Source organism: Thamnophis sirtalis, unplaced genomic scaffold, assembly GCF_051295495.1.
Source record: "Thamnophis sirtalis isolate CommonGarterSnake01/CBP01778 unplaced genomic scaffold, rThaSir2_p1.2 scaffold_4, whole genome shotgun sequence".
Classification (NCBI taxonomy): Eukaryota; Metazoa; Chordata; class Lepidosauria; order Squamata; family Natricidae; genus Thamnophis; species Thamnophis sirtalis.
The window spans coordinates 116,618,746-116,636,570 of NW_028261384.1; the positions used below are offsets into that span (position 1 = coordinate 116,618,746).

Below are 17,825 nucleotides of genomic sequence, written 5' to 3' on the forward strand. Positions count from 1 at the left end.
TTAAACATTAATTCCTGATTCCTAAAATAAGTTACCATTAGGGAAATTCCTTCGCTCCCTCCCCCCCAAAAAAACTCTTGTCTTGGTTTTTCATCCAAAATTGTTCTATTTTTTCTTCTCATATCCTGGATACATTTATTGGGGGTTGTGCATAGGCACCTCTTCCTAACTTCCTAACCTCAACTTACAACCACAACTGAGCCTGGAATTATAATTGTAATTTGTTGTGGTCATTAAGTGGGTCGCCATGGGACTGGACCCAACTTTACAATATGTTTAATGGCAGTTTGTTAACTGAATGCTGTGGTCATGAAGTGAATTCATTATACCCAATGGATGTTTATTGCCGGGAACCAGAAGTAAATGCTGGAAACAGGCAAAAAAATGTGGGAAATTGTGGTTGTGTGAATGCAGGACATTGTATAATGTCTATAAAGGTGAGCCAATTGCCAAATGCCCAAAATGCGATCATATGACTGGAGAGGTGGTATTGTAGGCATTGTCATCTTGAGATTGGGCTGTGTATTTTTGGGGAGGGGCCCATCCTAACTTTGAACAACAGTCTGATAGTGTCTTAGTCATAAGCCCAGGATTCCCTATGCAATGATGAAATGGTTGTCACCAAAATGTAGACACACACACACCGCCCCTCCGTCCTTTCATATTTGCATCGTGCTACTGCATGCAAGCGTAAAATTTGTGTCATGATATGTATTTTTAGTTTGCCACTTTCCTGCAGACACCCATCATTGCAGGGAGGTGGAGAAGGACGAGAAGGCAACATCGATGAATCTTTAGCATCCAAGCCATGCATTCTCTGGATTTATGGGTTTTAAAACTTATTAAATTAATACTGTACTCAATGCAAGTACTTAATCAAAATGACAAGTCGCTTTATTTTCGTTTTTTCAAAGGTTTTATTTCTTTTAAAACACAAATAATTCATCATTCGTCAAGCATTAAAACATTGAAGTACAATTTTTTTGTCTTTGTGCCCCTCCCTCCCGCCACCCCCCCTGCCCCCCTCCTCCCCCCCCCCCCCCCGGCTTCCCAGAACCCGTACACGGTATGGATTATTAACAAACACAGTCTAAAATCTATTGAAAAAAAGAAAAAGAAATAAAGAAATTAATGACATTCTACACTGAACTTAGCTTCTTCTTGCTTAACTAACTTTAAACAATTTAAATCATTTCAGATCTTAAGCATAGGCTAACTGGAATTTCTTGGTCCCGTATTTATTTTGTATATAGTCAATCCATTTTTTCCAGTCTCGTTTATATCTCTCATTTGAGTAATCTTTAAGATATGCCAATATTTTAGCCATCTCGGCTAAGTTTGTGACTTTCAGTGTCCATTCTTGGATTGTAGGCAAGTCTTCCTTCTTCCAGTATTGCGCCACCAACAGTCTTGCTGCCGTTATTAGGTGCAGAATCAAGTTAGTCTCTACCACTGTAAAATCAGTCGCTTTATTTTCTTGTGCCATAGAGAAAAGGTGTCACTTCTTAACATGATACAAGTAGTGTACCAGAGGCATCAGGAAAAATGTGTTTGAGTTTTTCCTTTAGTCCTGTAGGTGGTCCTTGACTTATAGCCATTTGAAATTACAAAGGTACTGAAAAAGTGTCTTGCAATAGGAGCCCACCAACCCTTGCAGGCCACGTGATCAGAATTCAGGTGCAATTGGCCACCGGCCTGTACTTACGACGGTTGCAGTGTCCTGGGGTCATGTGATCACCATTTGGGATCTTCCCTGTCAGCTTTCAACAAGCAAAGCCAATGGGAGAAGCTGGGTTTACTTAAGGACCACATGATTCACTTAATGATGTGGTAATTTGCTTATTTTGCTTAACAGCCATGGCCAAAAAGATCGTAAAATTGGGCGTCTCACTTAATAACTGTCTTGCTTAGCAATGGAAATTCTGGACCCAATTGTGATTGTAAATTTATGCAGATTAAAATGAATTAATCAAGAAAAATGGCCACATTAGTTAGTTAAGATTCCTTAATCTTTGGTGCTTGCTTGCTTGCTCACTCTGTTTGTCTGTCTGTCTACCATATTTTTCGGACTATAAGACACACTGTTGTATAAGATGCAGCATGATTTCGAAGAGGTAAATAAGAAAAAAAGTTTTTGCCTTCCCCTAGCCCCCAGGAACACACTGCAGGCTTCAGCAGGGCTGAGATTTTTGCCGTTTTTCACTAAAACAGGGGCATTTTCCCCTTCCCCAGTCCTGCTGAAGCCTGCAAAGTGCTTCTGGGGGGTGGGGGAAGGCAAAGCACCCGGTTTTTGCCCATTTTTCACAAAAATGGGATCCGGGGTTCGGGAGGCCAAAAATGGCTGTATTCAGTGTATAAGATGCACCAATGTCTTTAGGGGGAAAAGGCGCCTCTTATACTCAAAAAAATATCTTCCTATCTACCTACCAACCTACCTACCTACCTACCTACCTATATCCATTCATCATCTCTCTCCATCCATCCATCACTATCCATGTTCTGAAATTTTAAATTATTTAAAAAGAAAATGAAAACTTAATGTAAGTGTTGCTGTATTACACGTTCCCAAAAATTAAATCTCTTGAAAGTCCGGCAGAGTGTATATTAAATATTATCCCATTATCATTTACGAAAATAATACATGTATATTTTTTGTTGCTCTTCTCTACTTAAACATAGTTAGTGGTTGTATCCAGAGGTAGTTATGTGCAGAATTGATAATTGAAACTAGTGGAACATATAGACAGCATTCTTGTGCCATTCAGATATGTATAGGACTAAGTTATCATGCAATTCGGGTTTCTAAAGCTGATTTTCCCTTTTAATTATAATTGCATTTCCTCCCCTCAGTTAATTCCACCTTTTGGGGTTTCAGAAATATTTTAGTGCTATAACATGTAGCCATCCCTGGAAATGTGTAACTATAATGTCAACTTTTCAGATATGGAGCTGGTCACCCCTCCACTTAATGGAATCATTTTACCTGGTGTGACACGACAAAGCCTTCTGGATTTGGCCCGCAAATGGGTGAGCATGCAAAAGTGTGAGGTATCCCTGCCACTGATGGGGACAGGGGTGGGCTTCAAAAATTGCAGCGAGCCTCTGCGCGGACCCTGCACTTACCTGGCATGATGAGTGGGCCACGTGGAAACTCTGGAGAGGGGCAGGAGGGCCCAGTCAGGTGACATTTGGGGGTTAACCGAACTGGGCAGAATCCTAGCTCGAGGATCGCCCGAACCCATGCGAACCCCCAGCAGCCCACCTCTGGACGGGGAGGGTTTTTATTTTGTAAAATTTCTTTTTTAGTATTCATTGTTGCACTCAAGAATGAATTGAGAGAGCAGCAGAGAGAACAATTTGCTGGATAAAAATGAGGCTATTGTTGATGTCAAATCCTGAGTTAAGGAGAGAGTCACGTTCTACATTTCGGTGGGGTGACTTAGGACCATAAAAACGAGCAATATTGTAAAGGGAGTAAGGTTGGGATTTTTTTCCAAGGTGGCCAAAGGATGGGATGTGAAGATGTTGGGGGTGGGGGGGCGAGGTGGGGAAGGTCAAACAAGTCAAAACAGTGGTTGCGACTTTGCAACTGAAGCACCCTTCACTTTTAGCATACCAAAAAAAAAAAAAAGATTGATTGCAAAGTTGCAGAAACTTCCTCACTCTGTCGGTGCTAGTGGAATCCTAATCCTAACCTAAAAACCCTAATCGCGCTTTTGTGGACGCGGTTTTGTTGGCGCGCATTTGTCGGGTCACAATGGAATGGGGTTTTTTTCCCTGATCTTTTTGTGCTATTGAATAACAATAACTATTACGCCGATCATTGGTCTTACAGGACAATTTTCAAATGTGTTTGACACGGTAGGAAGCTTTACTACAAATGTTTAACCTTCTTGCCACCCTAATTCGCAGTGGTGGGATGAGGAGACTCCAGGGGCCATTGGTCCCTAGCCTTCCTTGATTGGCAGCAATCCCCAAGATTCTATCCCCAAGATTCTATCTTTAAAGATAGAACGGCTTCTTGACTGTGAGATGTTTTGCACTGCAAATGCCTGTGCACTGCAACCAAGAACTGGTTCTGAAATAGATGGATTGGACTCAAAATTCAGTTACAAGATTGAATTTGGGCGGGTGACCGGGACCAGAGGTTTACTCTTCCAAGATTTCAGACTCATACTGGAGCCCATCCTGAGGGAACTTCTCTTTACTGGAATATATGGGCTGTTATGTGGTGTCTTACGTGGTTGATTTGTGTGTTGATGGCTGGCAATTGGCTGTTGTTTCCTTCCGAAAGCTGATCCCGGTGACCGACCCAGATTCAATCTTGCAACATTATTCCTGGGACACATATTTGCCTTCATTCAAACTTCGACCTTTCTACATTTTATAAAATGGCTGACAGCAGGATTTAAACGTGCTTGTCTCTCTTTCTACCCAGGGGAAATTCAAGGTTTCTGAGAGAACAATCACCATGTCTGACGTGATCAAAGGCTTGGAGGAGAAAAGAGTGAAGGAGATATTTGGCTCAGGCACAGCTTGTGTGGTATGTCCCGTGGACAGAATTCTCTATCAGGGCAAGGTGAGACTCATGGGACATTCCCAACTTTCTGGTTTCTCTACATCTGTTTTGTTCTTCTCGATACAAACTGGGTTTCTGTCTCTCTCTTGGCACAGAATTATCATATCCCCACAATGGAAAATGGACCTGAGATTGCAAAGCGGTTTCTGAAGGAGTTGACAGATATTCAGGTAAAATTCTTAGCGGGAGACAGAAAACAGATCTGACAGGTTGTGTTTGCTTGGTTTTTCACATTTCCAGTTTTAAATTGATTCTGTCCTTTTTCTGCATCGATTTGCATTTGAAAAAGTACCTAATTCAGCGTTTTGTTGCATTTCAGCCTTGGCAAGGCAAAAGGGCCCTACTTTTCCTCATATCCTCTGTCAAAAACAAAACATTTCCATGCTGATTCTTGGGATGCTAGATGGGGTTTTCCGGGGACATCACACTATCTCTGGCTTTGGTCCTTGTGGCCTCTTAGGGCAGAAAAAGAAAGTACCTGTATTTTTCAGTCTATAAGACACACCAAGATTTTGAAGAGGAAAACAAGAAAAAAAAAAGTTTTTGCCCTCTCTGGCCCCCAGGAGCACTCTGCAGGCTTCCCAAACCCTGTGTGCATCCCATTTTTGTGAAAAACGGGCCTGTTTCTGGCCTCCCGAAACCCCTGCACATCCCATTTTTACCCTCTCCAGACCCCAGGACAGGGGTGGGTTTCAACTGGTTCGCAGCGGTCCCTGCGAACCGGTTGGTCGGCGAACCCGGAAGTAAGTAACTTCCGGGAACGGCGAAGGGCCCACCCGCCCGCCCGCGCTCCTTACCCGGTTTTGACGAGTTCTGCGCTTCCACACATGCGCAGGACGCATACAGCGCCTGCGCGATCCTCCAGGAGCAGCTGGAGCATCGCACAGACGCTAGTACGCATGCGTGCGCTGCGTGTGTGCACAAGGACGCCGCCGGCCCCGTTCCAACCAAACCGGTTGGAACGGGGCGAGAAACCCACCCCTGCCCCAGGAGCACTCTGCAGGCCACCCAAACTCTCTGTGCATCCCATTTTTGTGAAAAATGGGCCTGTTTTTGCAAAAATGAGACCCATGGAGCAGGGTTATGGGAGGCCAAAAAATTGCTGTATTCGGTGTATAAGATGCACCGACATTTCCACCCTCTTTTTTTGGGGTGGGAGGGGAGTGCATCTTGTACTCCAAAAAGTACGGTATAAAGAAATGGCGCCGTCTTGTTGCAATTGAGGGGTTCAGAAAATAAGCAGAATCGGGATTAGCCAGCATAGATATGAAAGAATACCAGCAATATCCTGCCCTGGATATTAGATTCTTTGAGTGAACCATCTGTGCAATAAAAATTGTTCTGCACTTGCGCAGAAGCCAAAAACAAGGTGGGAGAATCGATTCGGGGATATGGCAGGCCTGGGTTGCTGCTGGTTCCAGCGACCCAGGCCGCCAAACCACTACCGGTTCGGCTGAACTGGTCAGAACCGGTAGGAACCCACCATTGATCTGTGTGTATTGTAACTTGACAACTGATTGGGACAATCCTGAGGATACTGATGTACCTTACACCAGTGGTCTCCAACCTTGGCAACTTTAAGACTTGTGGACTTCAACTCCCAGAGTTGAAGTCCACAAGTCTTAAAGTTGCCAAGGTTGGAGACCAGTGCTTTACACAATTGAAGTAATCTGTTCCAAGCAGTGTGGTGTTGTTAATAAAGTATTTGACAAGGAGTGGAGAAACCCAGGTTTCAGTTCACTCTCCGCCACAAAGATCACAGCGAGACTTTGAGCCAGTCAATCCCTCTCATCCCAGATATCCTCACAGAGTGGTTGTTAGAGTGGGAAAAATGGATCTTATCTATACTAAGACATAAGTAGATACCAAATCAAAACAATAAAATAGGGTCCCCAGGCTAAGTTAGGTTACCCATCCCAATATACAGATTCACAAACAAGAAACTCTGCAAGTTCACATTAAAATTACTAAGTTACTTTGATATACAGTCCTAGATAAGTTTTCATTTTTAGGCCCCCTACTTCAAAATGAAAGCAAGAATTGTGCTTATCCCATCTTTCCTCAATTGGGCCACAAGAGGGCAGAATGGCTTTGTGATGGAATATTGTGTGTCTTTGTATCAGTGTTGACACCCGGGAAGACTGGCAGGACAGGTCCCTGCAGCTTTCTGGGCAAGATTTCAGAAGTAGCTTGCTATCACCTCCTTTGCAGGGGTGAGAGAGATTGACTTGCCCAAGATCACCCAGCTCTCTTCATGCCTAAGGTGGCACTAGAACTCACCATCTCATGGATTTTAGCCTGATGCCTTAACCGTTACACCAAACTAATAACCTGCCATAATGAAGGTTGGTTGCCAAGCATCTGGAACATGGGTCATGAGGGAAATACTGACCATTGAAACTTTGGAACTAGGTCATAAAGTACAATTACTAAGTAACCCTGTCCTAATTTGAGGACTACCTGTATGGGATAGTAGTTCTTAATTTTCTCCCTCCTGCATTTCTAGGAATTCGTTCAAGACACACTTGAAGTAAATTAGCACCCCTAAAATTAGTTAAATCTTAGGAGTAGGCAAAACACACCCCTTTAAAAATAAGAAATAAGAAGTGGGGTGAAGATCAATTATGCCAACAACAGTAGCCGAAGTTCTTGGGGGAAGAAAATCTGGTCTGCATTGAAAAAAGTGACAATATATCCACATCATTGCTTGCAGTGTGTGTGAGTGTGTGTGTGTGTCTGTGTGAGTGTGTGTGTGTGTGTCTGTGTGTGTGTGTTGGGGAAGGGAATTTGGATTAACTCTGCTTCTGCTTAATATTTTGAGAGGTTACAACCACAAACTCTGACTGTATTTTTTTGGTCCTTCGCAGTACGGACGCACCCCAAGTGACTGGGCCCAAGTGGTTTGCTGAAGACTGTGGGATTTGACTTTTCCCTGCTCTCGTTCAGCTTCACTCTCTTCACCACAGCTGTATTTATGACATGGTTCTAAAGCTTTTCCAGTTTTGCCTTCCATTTGACTGACTCACTGCCTGGTTTGGGGAAACTACAGTTCCCCTGATATAAACCCAGGCCCTTTATGGCTGCGAAACACTCCACATCAGGAAGGCCTGCCCTGATCCAGGACCAGGAAGAATACCAGATCAACCTCTTTGCTGCGATGGAAACGATGCTTTGAACTCCAAGCGGCTTGCTCTGCTTCTCTCTCCACTCCAAAAACTCGGCTGCTTTTCGCTTTTAAGTGCAATATTGAGAGGAGTAGGAGAAAACGAAGGAATGTGGGGTGTACGCAAAGCTCTAATACTTCATGTGCATGATTGCCAATTTTTTTTTAAAGAATAGTCGCTTGAATTCATGTAGGAGCACATGTAAAAAAAAGTGTAATCTAAACCATATTGCTCTTATAAAAGTTTTTTTTTTTTTTCATTTTGGTATCTTTGTGAATGGGGCCAAAATTTTAAAATTTTGGCTCCTGTATCTTAAACTGAACATTTCCAGAAACGTGAAATTCTTGTTTCGTGTGGATGACTATTCACTTTTTAAAGTTAAATCTGCTGGATAGATAAAAGAAGCCTTAAATCTTCAGAATTAACATGGAGCTACAATTTGCAGCCGTGGTTGGCTTTTTAAGGTGGAAAAATGATTCAAAAGAGATGTGACAGCGAGAAGGATGGCATACAAATTTAATAAATAAACAAGATTAAACTGCATCTTGGAGAAGGCTCCTGCCATCCATTTCTGACTTTCTTGTTCTGTGGTGTAAACAGTGTCTATTCTAGTGTTACTCAACCTTGGCAATTTTAAGAAGTGTGGACTTTCAGCTCTCAGAGTTTCCCAGCTAGGTGACTATGGAATTCTGGGAGCTGAAGTTGACAAATCTTAAAGTTGCTAAGGTTTAAAAACAGTACTCTATAAGCAATGTAGTTTGGGAGAGTTTGTTTGTTTATCAAATTTATATATCCGCCCACCTCATGAGAAGAGATCGTGGGTGGTGTATAATCATTCTAAAATCATGTGATGATTTCCCAGAATTATTTCAGCCAGTGATTTCAACAAAGCTTTTCTGGACTAAAGATTCCTTGCAGAAAAGGAAAAAAAACATATTTTTTTCTGCATTATCACTAGGGTTGCACAGACAAGTCCTTGACTTACGACTACAATTGAGCTCAAAAATTCTGTTGCTAAGTGAAACATTTGTTAAATGAGTTTCCCCCGTTTTATGACCTTCCTTTCCACAGTTGTTAAGTGAACCATTGCAGTTGTTAAGTTAGTAACACCATTGTTCCCCACTGACTTGGCTTATCGAAAAGTTGCAAAAGGGGATCACATGCCCCAGGACACTGAAATATTCATAAATATGAATCACCATATTTTTCAGACTATAAGACGTATCATAGTATAAGATGCACCATGATTTTGAAGAGGTAATTTTTTTTTAAAAAAAGGTTTTGCACTCTGCAGGCCTCCCAAACCCTCTGCACACCTCATTTTTTTGCAAACAAGAGAGGGGAGGCATGCAGAGCTTTGGGAAGTTCTTAGAGTGCTCCTGGGGTCTTTTGGGGGGGGGGGAAACTAGCAAAAACTGGGCTGTTTTGGGGGGAGGGGCATGCAGAGGGTTTGGGAGGCTTGTAGAGTGCTCCTCAGGGTTGCAAGGGGGGGGAGGCTCGTTTTTTGCTCTCTTTTTTGCCTTCCTCAGCTCTTAAGCACTTTGCAAGCCTCCCAAACTCTCTGTTCGTCCATTTTTACAAAGGGAGCGGGGTTTCGGTAGGCCAAATATGCTGTATTCAGTGTGTAAGATGTACCCAGATTTTCACTCTATTTTTTGAGGGGAGAAAGGTGCGTCTTATACTCCAAAAAATACGTTAAGTTGCCAAGTGCCTGAATTTTGATCACATGACCGTGGGAATGCAGCAATGGTCGTAATTGTGAAAAACGGCCCTAAGTTGTAACTTCAAATGGTCACTAAATAACCTGTTGTAAGTCGAGGACTACCTATAATACACATATCTCACAAAGCTGGGGATCACACTTGGTACCTACTAGGCTGTCTCCTCTGACTATTAGATCTTTTAATTAAAAAAGAAAGAAAGAAAATTGGTGAACTGCAAAGCACCCTCCAGGAAGAATTCTAGAAGTTCATTTTAGACATTATTAGAAAACGATGTTATTTGACTGGCTGTTGCTAAGGCTAGATACTGGTGTGGAAAGGTCTATATAAAAACAACACCACCACCACAAAGGGAAATTTGGAGTGGTAGGGGGCTAAAGGTGATGGTGGACAGCGTTTTTCCTAGCCTGGTAGCCATTAAGGTGATCCAATTGTACTGGAATGGTTTCTATTGAAATTTGCCCACACTTCAGCTGCCCTCCACACCTCTATCTCCCCTCACACCTCTATCCTTCTGGCTGTCCTGCCGCTGCTGCCAATCCCTGCCAATATCTGCTGCCCTCAGCTGGCTTGTGTTTCCTTCCTTCTGCTGCTAGTTAAGCCAAGACAGCTGCTGGCCCTTTGTGAGGTTGTGTGAATTGGAGGTGAACGCAACAGGAAAAATTTAAGGTCGTCTAACAATGGCATGGTTCTCACCTAATGACTGCAATGGGAACCACTGGAGTTACTGAGTGGCTAAGTGGTAAAGTTGTGATGTTTCGCCTAACAACTGCTTCACTTGAGTACATTAGTCCAAATGTGCTGGCTAGGTCAATCTGTGATCTTGGTCAAGTAAACCCCAAAGAAAAGTACTAAAAAAAAATTGATTATCAAAAAAAAAAAAAAGAATTTCGTTGAGCTGAGCGATCCACTTCCCTCCAGCTTCTCTATCTGCACATTTTTTTTCTGAAGATTGTTCTTGACTAGTGAAGAGTTGATATTATAGCACGGGATTCATGAAATAATTCAGGTTGGAAAGAGACACGTGATTTAGCAATAGCAATAGCAATAGCAGTAGACTTATATACCGCTTCATAGGCCTTTCAGGCCTCTCTAAGCGGTTTACAGAGAGTCAGCATATTGCCCCCAACAATCTGGGTCCTCATTTTACCCACCTCGGATGGATGGAAGGCTGAGTCATCCCTGAGCCGGTGAGATTTGAACCGCTGAACTGCTGATCTAGCAGTAGCCTGCAGTGCTGCATTTAACCACTGCGCCACCTTGGCTCAGGATTAAGAAGACCTTTGCACATTGGGTAACAAACAGATCTCTGAACATCGGGAAACAGAAGAAAAAAATGGAATCTGCCATTGGAGATTTCTGACTTAAAATTACAATCTTCCCAACTTGTGGAGATGATGACACTCCTAAGAATGTAACTCCAGAAGGATTCTGGCATCTGCTAGGAAGAGATAAAGGATATTGCTATCCTTGCAAACCACATTGCCCATAATATATGGTGCATGCTCAGTGCATTTTGGAACTCTGTAAAACCTGGGGTGGAGTAGATGGAAGGATCTTAGTATTTTCAGCCAAAAAGTTGTGTAGATATTCCCAACTCACTTATCTCACTGGTGTTTTGTTGTGTTTGTTTTTTTAAAAAACAGAAAAAGATGAAAGGAATAATGGAAAAAAGTAAAGGAATGGAAGATAAGCTGATACCTGCCCTATTTCCCTGAAAATTAGACCTCCCCTGATAATAAGCCCAATCGGGCTTTTGAGCATATGCACTAAAATAAGCCCTCTCCTGAAAATAAGCCCTCCCCCAAAATATTGCAACAGCAGCAGCCATGATGTGACCACTCTCACCTCTTCCTGCACCTCAAAAATAAAAGACCTCCACGAAAATAAGGCCAAATGCTTATTTCGGGGGTTAAAAGAAAATAAGACTCTGTTTTTGGGGAAACACAGTACACCAGATATAGACTGACATTCAAGAAATATCTCTTTAAATATTATTAGAAGCTCATTATTTGCTATCCTGAAATGTACAAGATAATAGATTTATTTGGGTTCAGCAATAATGTTTAAAGCTCGACCAATAGACCATGGTCCTCATGCATTAAAATTCATTTTTGGTTATGCCCCAAAATTCCTTCCTTCAGCTGAGTAATTTAAGCAGAAGAGAATATTTTTATCTACATTCATTAGAAATCAAGTATTTTTTCTGAATTGCATCCAACCATCCAGAGATCTGCCAATACCTTGCAATCTAACATCTGCCTGTTCTGGTTTAAACTTACTGTAAATTTCTCGAATGAGTTATTAAGAAGAATGCCATATCTGAAAGCAGTAATTTTTAAGTTCATGCACGTAGTGCATGCAACTTCTAACCACAGTTAGGACAAGAATTTCCATTGCTAAGCAAATTGGTATTTAAGTGAATTGCACCCAATTTTATAACCTTTTTTTTTTGTGCTTGTTAAATGACTCATTGTAGTGGTTAGGTGAATTGTGCAGTTGTTAAGGAAATCACGTTTCCACAATTGACCTTGTTGGAAGTCATCTAAGAAGGTTGCAAATGATAATTTCTGGTATAGAAAAACTTACAAAATCTGAAAATGATGAGGGTTTGAAACCAGCATTTCAGCTTGGATATATAGCTGATATATACATTATATATTTTAAACTCATCAATACAGTGATACCTTGATACTTATCATTAATTGGCTCCAGGAGGCACGATCAGTACTAAAATGATGAGTACCAAACACATTTTCCCCATAAAAAATAATACAATGAGTCACAAGGCAGCCGACACTGACAAGTTCTAGCTTATGTGTCGACTACCAGCAAACAATGAGTACTGGGACAAATCTTTTGGGTCAAAATGCATTGAGTTTCAAATTCGATGAATTTCAAAGCAGTGGAGTACCAAGGTACCACTATGTGTTTTCCAAGAAAATTTTAGATCAACTTCCTTTTGAAGCCAAGGTGGCGCAGTGGTTAAATGCAGCACTGCAGGCTACTGCTAGATCAGCAGTTCAGCGGTTCAAATCTCACCGGCTCAGGGTTGACTCAGCCTTCCATCCTTCCGAGGTGGGTAAAATGAGGACCCAGATTGTTGGGGGCAATATGCTGACTCTCTGTAAACCGCTTAGAGAGGGCTGAAAGCCCTATGAAGCAGTATATAAGTCTACTGCTATTGCTATTGCTATTGAAGAAATTTAGATGGTGCTTCACTTTGGATTATTTCAAGAAGTTTGCATAACCATTTCCTGCTTACTGTAGAACTGAGATGAGTGAAAATTGGCTTGGCACAGTCGTTGAATGAATAGAGTATATAAGCATGGGGAAATGTAATCTTTTCAGGGCTGCTTAAGAGGGCAACTGAGGTCAAATCACTGCCAGGAGATGAAATGCTTGTGTCCATCGTGAAGTCATCAGAAGATGAGCTTGAATGGAAGTAGACTTTCCCTTTCACAATATGCAAATGACATGAAGGCTCTTAGTTAATTAACAAAGCCATAGGGATTCATTTTGATCTTGCCCACTGCCAATTATCACCTCCCAACCCCATCTAAGGCCAATTGCTGTGCAGCCACTAAAGAGGAATTAGTGACTCCAAAGACCCAGAGAGATAACTTCAACGTCACGTAACAGCACTGCTTTATACTGTACTGGTGAGGCCACACTTGGAATAATGCATCAGTTCTGGTTACCACAATAGAAAAAAAAAAGATCCTGAAAACCCTAGAGAAGCTCTAGAAAAGAGCAAAAAAGATAAGAGACGTGGATGCTAAATCATGCAATGAATGATTGAGGGAATGGGGTCTAACAAAGAGAAAGGACTAGAGATGATATGATAGCAGTGTTCCAGTGCTTGAGGTACTCTCACAGAGAAGAGGGAAGTCAATCTATTCTCCAAAGCACCCATTGACGTGCGGTCAGCTTTACCCCCGGTGAGGCTGTTTTTAGACTTGTGGACTTCAACTCCCAGAATTCCACAGCCAGGCATGCTAAGTTCCGATTTAAAGCGACAGCATTTTTCCCCCTTGCAAAATAAGTTTTCCATTCTTTTTCTTCTCCCTCCCCCTCCTTCCTCCCTCTCTCCTTCCCTCCCCCTCTCTCAAACAGACACACGCAGACAGAGAACTTCGATCCTTCTCTCATTCACTCACTCTCAAACACAAACACAGAAGTTGGATTGGATATATTTTCCAAAGGCTTGAAAGCAGCTCCTCTGCCATACCCCCACCCTTTCCCTGCTGCCTTCCGATCAAACTTTTTGAATTCCTCCCCCCTCCCCACACACGGACCTTTTCCAGCTGTTTCAGAGATGATTTCAACTCTGCTTCTCCCTGCCCTACCCTGCCCTCTTGAAAAGCCAGAGCTCTGAAGTCAGAATGAGCTAGTCGCTCCCAGAAAACTCGAAAAAGCCTCTAAAAATGCCCTCTACATGAGGTGAGAGAATACGTGCCTCATTTGCATAAGAAATTCTTCCCTTGTTAACCCTTGCTTAACTCTTAAAAGGCGAAAAAAATCCTTATGCAAAGAGGCCCCTAGTTCTCTGGCCTCCTCCTAGTTAATACTGAGAGCAGACACCAAGCCACTGTGACTTGAAATCTGGTAGCAACTACCCTGGCTTTAATTATTTTAAGAAAATTATTTAAAATCCTTTCCTTTCCCTGAGGAGACTGGTGAGGCCCCGCCTCCCTTGCCTCTAGTGACTGCACGTCCCTGAAAGCACCTGAGAGCAGTAGAAGAAGTAGCTGGTGGAAGATCATTAAAGAGAGATTCAACCTAGAACAGTGTTGGTGAATCTGTTTGGCACTGAGTGCCGAAATGGGAAAGGACGTGGGCATGTGTGCCAGAAATCAGAAGAGCAGCCAGAAGATTGTGCGTGTGCTAGGATTGTTATGGCGAACCTATGGCACAAGTGCCACAGGTGCCATGCAGAGCCCTCTCTGTGGGCACTCCAGCCGTTGCCCCAGCTCCATCCCACATGAGTGTAAACCTAAACCTCCTGCTGGCCATTTGGTCTTTGGGTTTCTGCCCTGTATGCACAGGGGGCGGGGTGCATGTGCTGGGGGCGCTCACATTGCATTTTGGGGCTTCCCGTGCATGGCACGCGCCCCACCCCCCACCGTTTTGGGCCTGGAAAGCCTCCTGCACCAATCTGGAAGCCAAAAATGGGCCAGGGGATACACGGGGGACGTGCATGAATGCACAGGGGCATGTGCGGTTGCATGAAAGGGGCAGGGCACATGCACGGAGGGGCGTATGCAAGGGGCACTCACATTGCATTTTGGGAGTTCGCTGGGCACCAAAAAGGTTAGCCACCACTGTGCTAGGAAGATGATCTTCCAGTTTCCAGCATGCTCATGCACAGCAGGTAGCTGCTCTTCCAGTTCTGGTGTGTATGTATGCGTGAAGACTAGCTTGCCGCTGTGCATGCACATGCCAGAAACCAGAAGATCATCTTCCCAATGTGCATGCGTGCCAGACAGCTGCTCTTACAGTTTCCGTGAAGACCAGCTGGCAAGTGCACCAGAACCCGGAAGAGCGATCTATGATCGCTCGCATGCCCGGAGAGATGGCTCTGGCTGCCACTTGCAGCATGCGTGCCATAGGTTCGCCCTCACGGACCTAGAACTAAGGATAAATTTCCTAAAAATGACAACAATCAATCAGTCGAACAGCTTGTATCCAAAGGTTTTGGGTGCTCCAGCACTGGAGGTTTTCTGGAATAGTAGAGGGACTCTTGCTTCAGCAGGGGGTTGAATTAGAACTTCCCCAAGGTCCTTTCCAACCATATTATTCTCTGTTCTATATCATCACACTGTTTGAGGTACAAAATGGAAAGGCCCAGCTATACTCTGTGGCCAATGATACAAGATGCCATGGGTGGGAAAACTGTATACTATGACAGAGCAGCTGGATTTCGGGGATCGTTTTAAATTCTTGACAAAGGAATTTCTCAATCTCCTTCTTCCAGAGGCCTCATGCTTGTCTCCAAGAGCCTCACAGCTGGGATTCCTTTTCTACAATCACCACTGAAGGAAGGAAGTGGCCATATCCAACCAACGTCATTTTTTTTCCAGATCATCCCTAGAGGGCAAACTAGACGACTCATTTGCTTTGATGTTGTTGATTTTCCCTCCCCTTCCACTTTCTCCAGGTATTTGCTGAAGAATGAGATAGGGCCGATGCTCCAACAAACATCACGTTTAGGCTGGCGCCTGGCCGGGTCTCTGTGTGTGTCGAAAGTTATTCCTAGTTTACTGCAAATATGTATAGATCCCTAGTTCTGTCAATGGGGAGGCTGAGCGATAGAAATCCTTTTGCATGATGAGGGTTCTACAAATTAGACTCTACTATTAGAGTTGGGGAATGGGAGTCAAACCTCAAGCCGGCCCTTTACCCACATCTGAATTATGGAGCTTTTCCCATTTTCTTTGAATGGGCAAAATCAAAATTTCTTTTCTCTTGGTCTGGTCTCCTACCTCACTGCAGTCAAAAGAGGGGAGGTAATTGGTGACAAAGCTTCAATTGGTTTCACACACCTTAATAATCCAGGATCAGATCATTTATGATCAGAAACATTATCAGAAAAAATGCACACCAAAACAACTAGACCCAAGAACAGTTCCCCCCCACCCCCGATAAACAACCAATTCCTACAACTCTGTCAAACTACCTACTAGGGCTGTGTTCTTATTGTTGTTGTTTGTTGTTGTTGTTATTACTATCCTTCTCTTCTTTCCTATTACATGTTTCCTTACTTTCTTATGACTATAACTTTGTTGCTTGTATTTTACGACTTATATTACACTGAGCTTGTCAATCAGGACGTTCGGCAGTTCGAATCCCTAATGCCGTCTAACGGAGTGAGCTCCCGTTACTTGTCCCAGCTTCTGCCAACCTAACAATTTGAAAGCATGTAAAAATGCAAGTAGAAAAATAGGAACCACCTTTGGTGGGAAGGTAACAGCTTTCCATGCGCCTTCGCCATTTAGTCATGCCGTCCACATGACCACGGACATGTCTTTAGAGACAGTGCGGGCTCTTTGGCTTTGAAACAGAGATGAGCACTGCCCCCTAGAGTTGGGAACGACTAACGCATATGAGCGTGGGAAACCTTTACCTTATGATTATTGTTTATTTAGTATGACTATCACTGAGTGTTATATCTGATGACTTATGATGATTGTATTGTATGATTGTGATCATGATTTATGACTTGTTGCTTGTATATACACTGGGAGTTTATGCACCGGAGACAAATTCCTTTTGTGTCCAGTCACACTTGGCCAATAAAGAATTCTGTTCTGTTCTACTCTACTCTACTAATGTGCAGCCACAGGTTTTAGTAAAATTTATTTAAAATTGTAGCTCTCCATATCAGTTCAATGTTTCTTGTTTCTGTGACGTGTTCATCATCAAACAACAGAAAATAGGTTTTTTTTCCTTTTAAACTAGATTTACTTAGTTGGATTAACAAGGTTCTAACAAACCTAGCTCTAGGTCCGTGATAGTGAACCTATGCCACAGGTAGCATGCGGAGCCATGTGTCCCAGCACGCGAGGCATTGCCCTGTCAGCTGGCCAGCACGTATGTGCGTGCTGGCCAGCTGACTTCAGCCTTCTTTTGAGGCCATTTTTTGCTCTCTGGAGGCTTCAGGAGCTTCCCTGAAGCCTCTGGAACATGAAAAACCAGCCCTATGGGCAAACCAGGAGTTCAGGAACGTACTTCTGGTTTGCTCAAAGGGCCAGTTTTAGCCCTTCGGAGCCTTCAGGGAAACCTCCTGAAGGCCCCAGAAGGCGCCAGAGGGCTAAAACAGGCCTATGAGCAAACCAGAAGGTCATTCCCAAACTTCCGGTTTGCACATAGGGCCGGTTTTTCGTGCTCCTGAGGACCTCTGGGGGGAGGGAGAGGCTGTTTTTGCCTTCCCCAGGCTCCTATAAAACCTCTGGAGCCTAGGGAGGGTGAAAAAAGCATACCAAAAATGGGGGGGAGCACTGGTCGTTTGTGCATGCATGCTGGGATTGTGCGCATAGCATTATGGGTGTGGCATGCCTGCGCTCCCCCTGCTTTTGGCATGCGAGCCACAAAAGGTTCACTATCATTGGTCTAATCTTCTACTTGTAACTTATTATAAAATGCATAAATGGTGTGTAATTGGTAACCCCTTGTATCTTCCATCCAGATAGGCTGTTGGCATTATTTGAAAGCAAAGTTATGTCAATATGTGTTGGAATTCATCATTGGAATGTATTTCTATGCAACAATTACACTAGTATTCAGCCAGTACATGGTTGAAGTTTGGATCTATAGTATATACTCTATACCATGGGTGTCAAACTTGCAGCATCACGTTGC

General features: G+C 43.2%; 1 protein-coding gene across 2 annotated transcripts in view; it reads left to right on the forward strand.

The window, feature by feature from the left end:
- BCAT2 (branched chain amino acid transaminase 2) overlaps positions 1 to 7,998 on the forward strand; it is a 31,098-nt gene extending 23,100 nt beyond the window's left edge. For both annotated transcript variants that reach the window (XM_014053283.2, XM_014053284.2), the window contains 4 exons: positions 2,942 to 3,027; positions 4,439 to 4,579; positions 4,675 to 4,749; positions 7,447 to 7,998. In XM_014053283.2, the coding sequence (XP_013908758.2) occupies positions 2,942 to 3,027; positions 4,439 to 4,579; positions 4,675 to 4,749; positions 7,447 to 7,488 (344 nt within the window). In that variant the 3' untranslated portion in view covers positions 7,489 to 7,998. The remainder of the gene's footprint in view (positions 1 to 2,941; positions 3,028 to 4,438; positions 4,580 to 4,674; positions 4,750 to 7,446) is intronic.
- Positions 7,999 to 17,825: the final 9,827 nt, after the last annotated feature.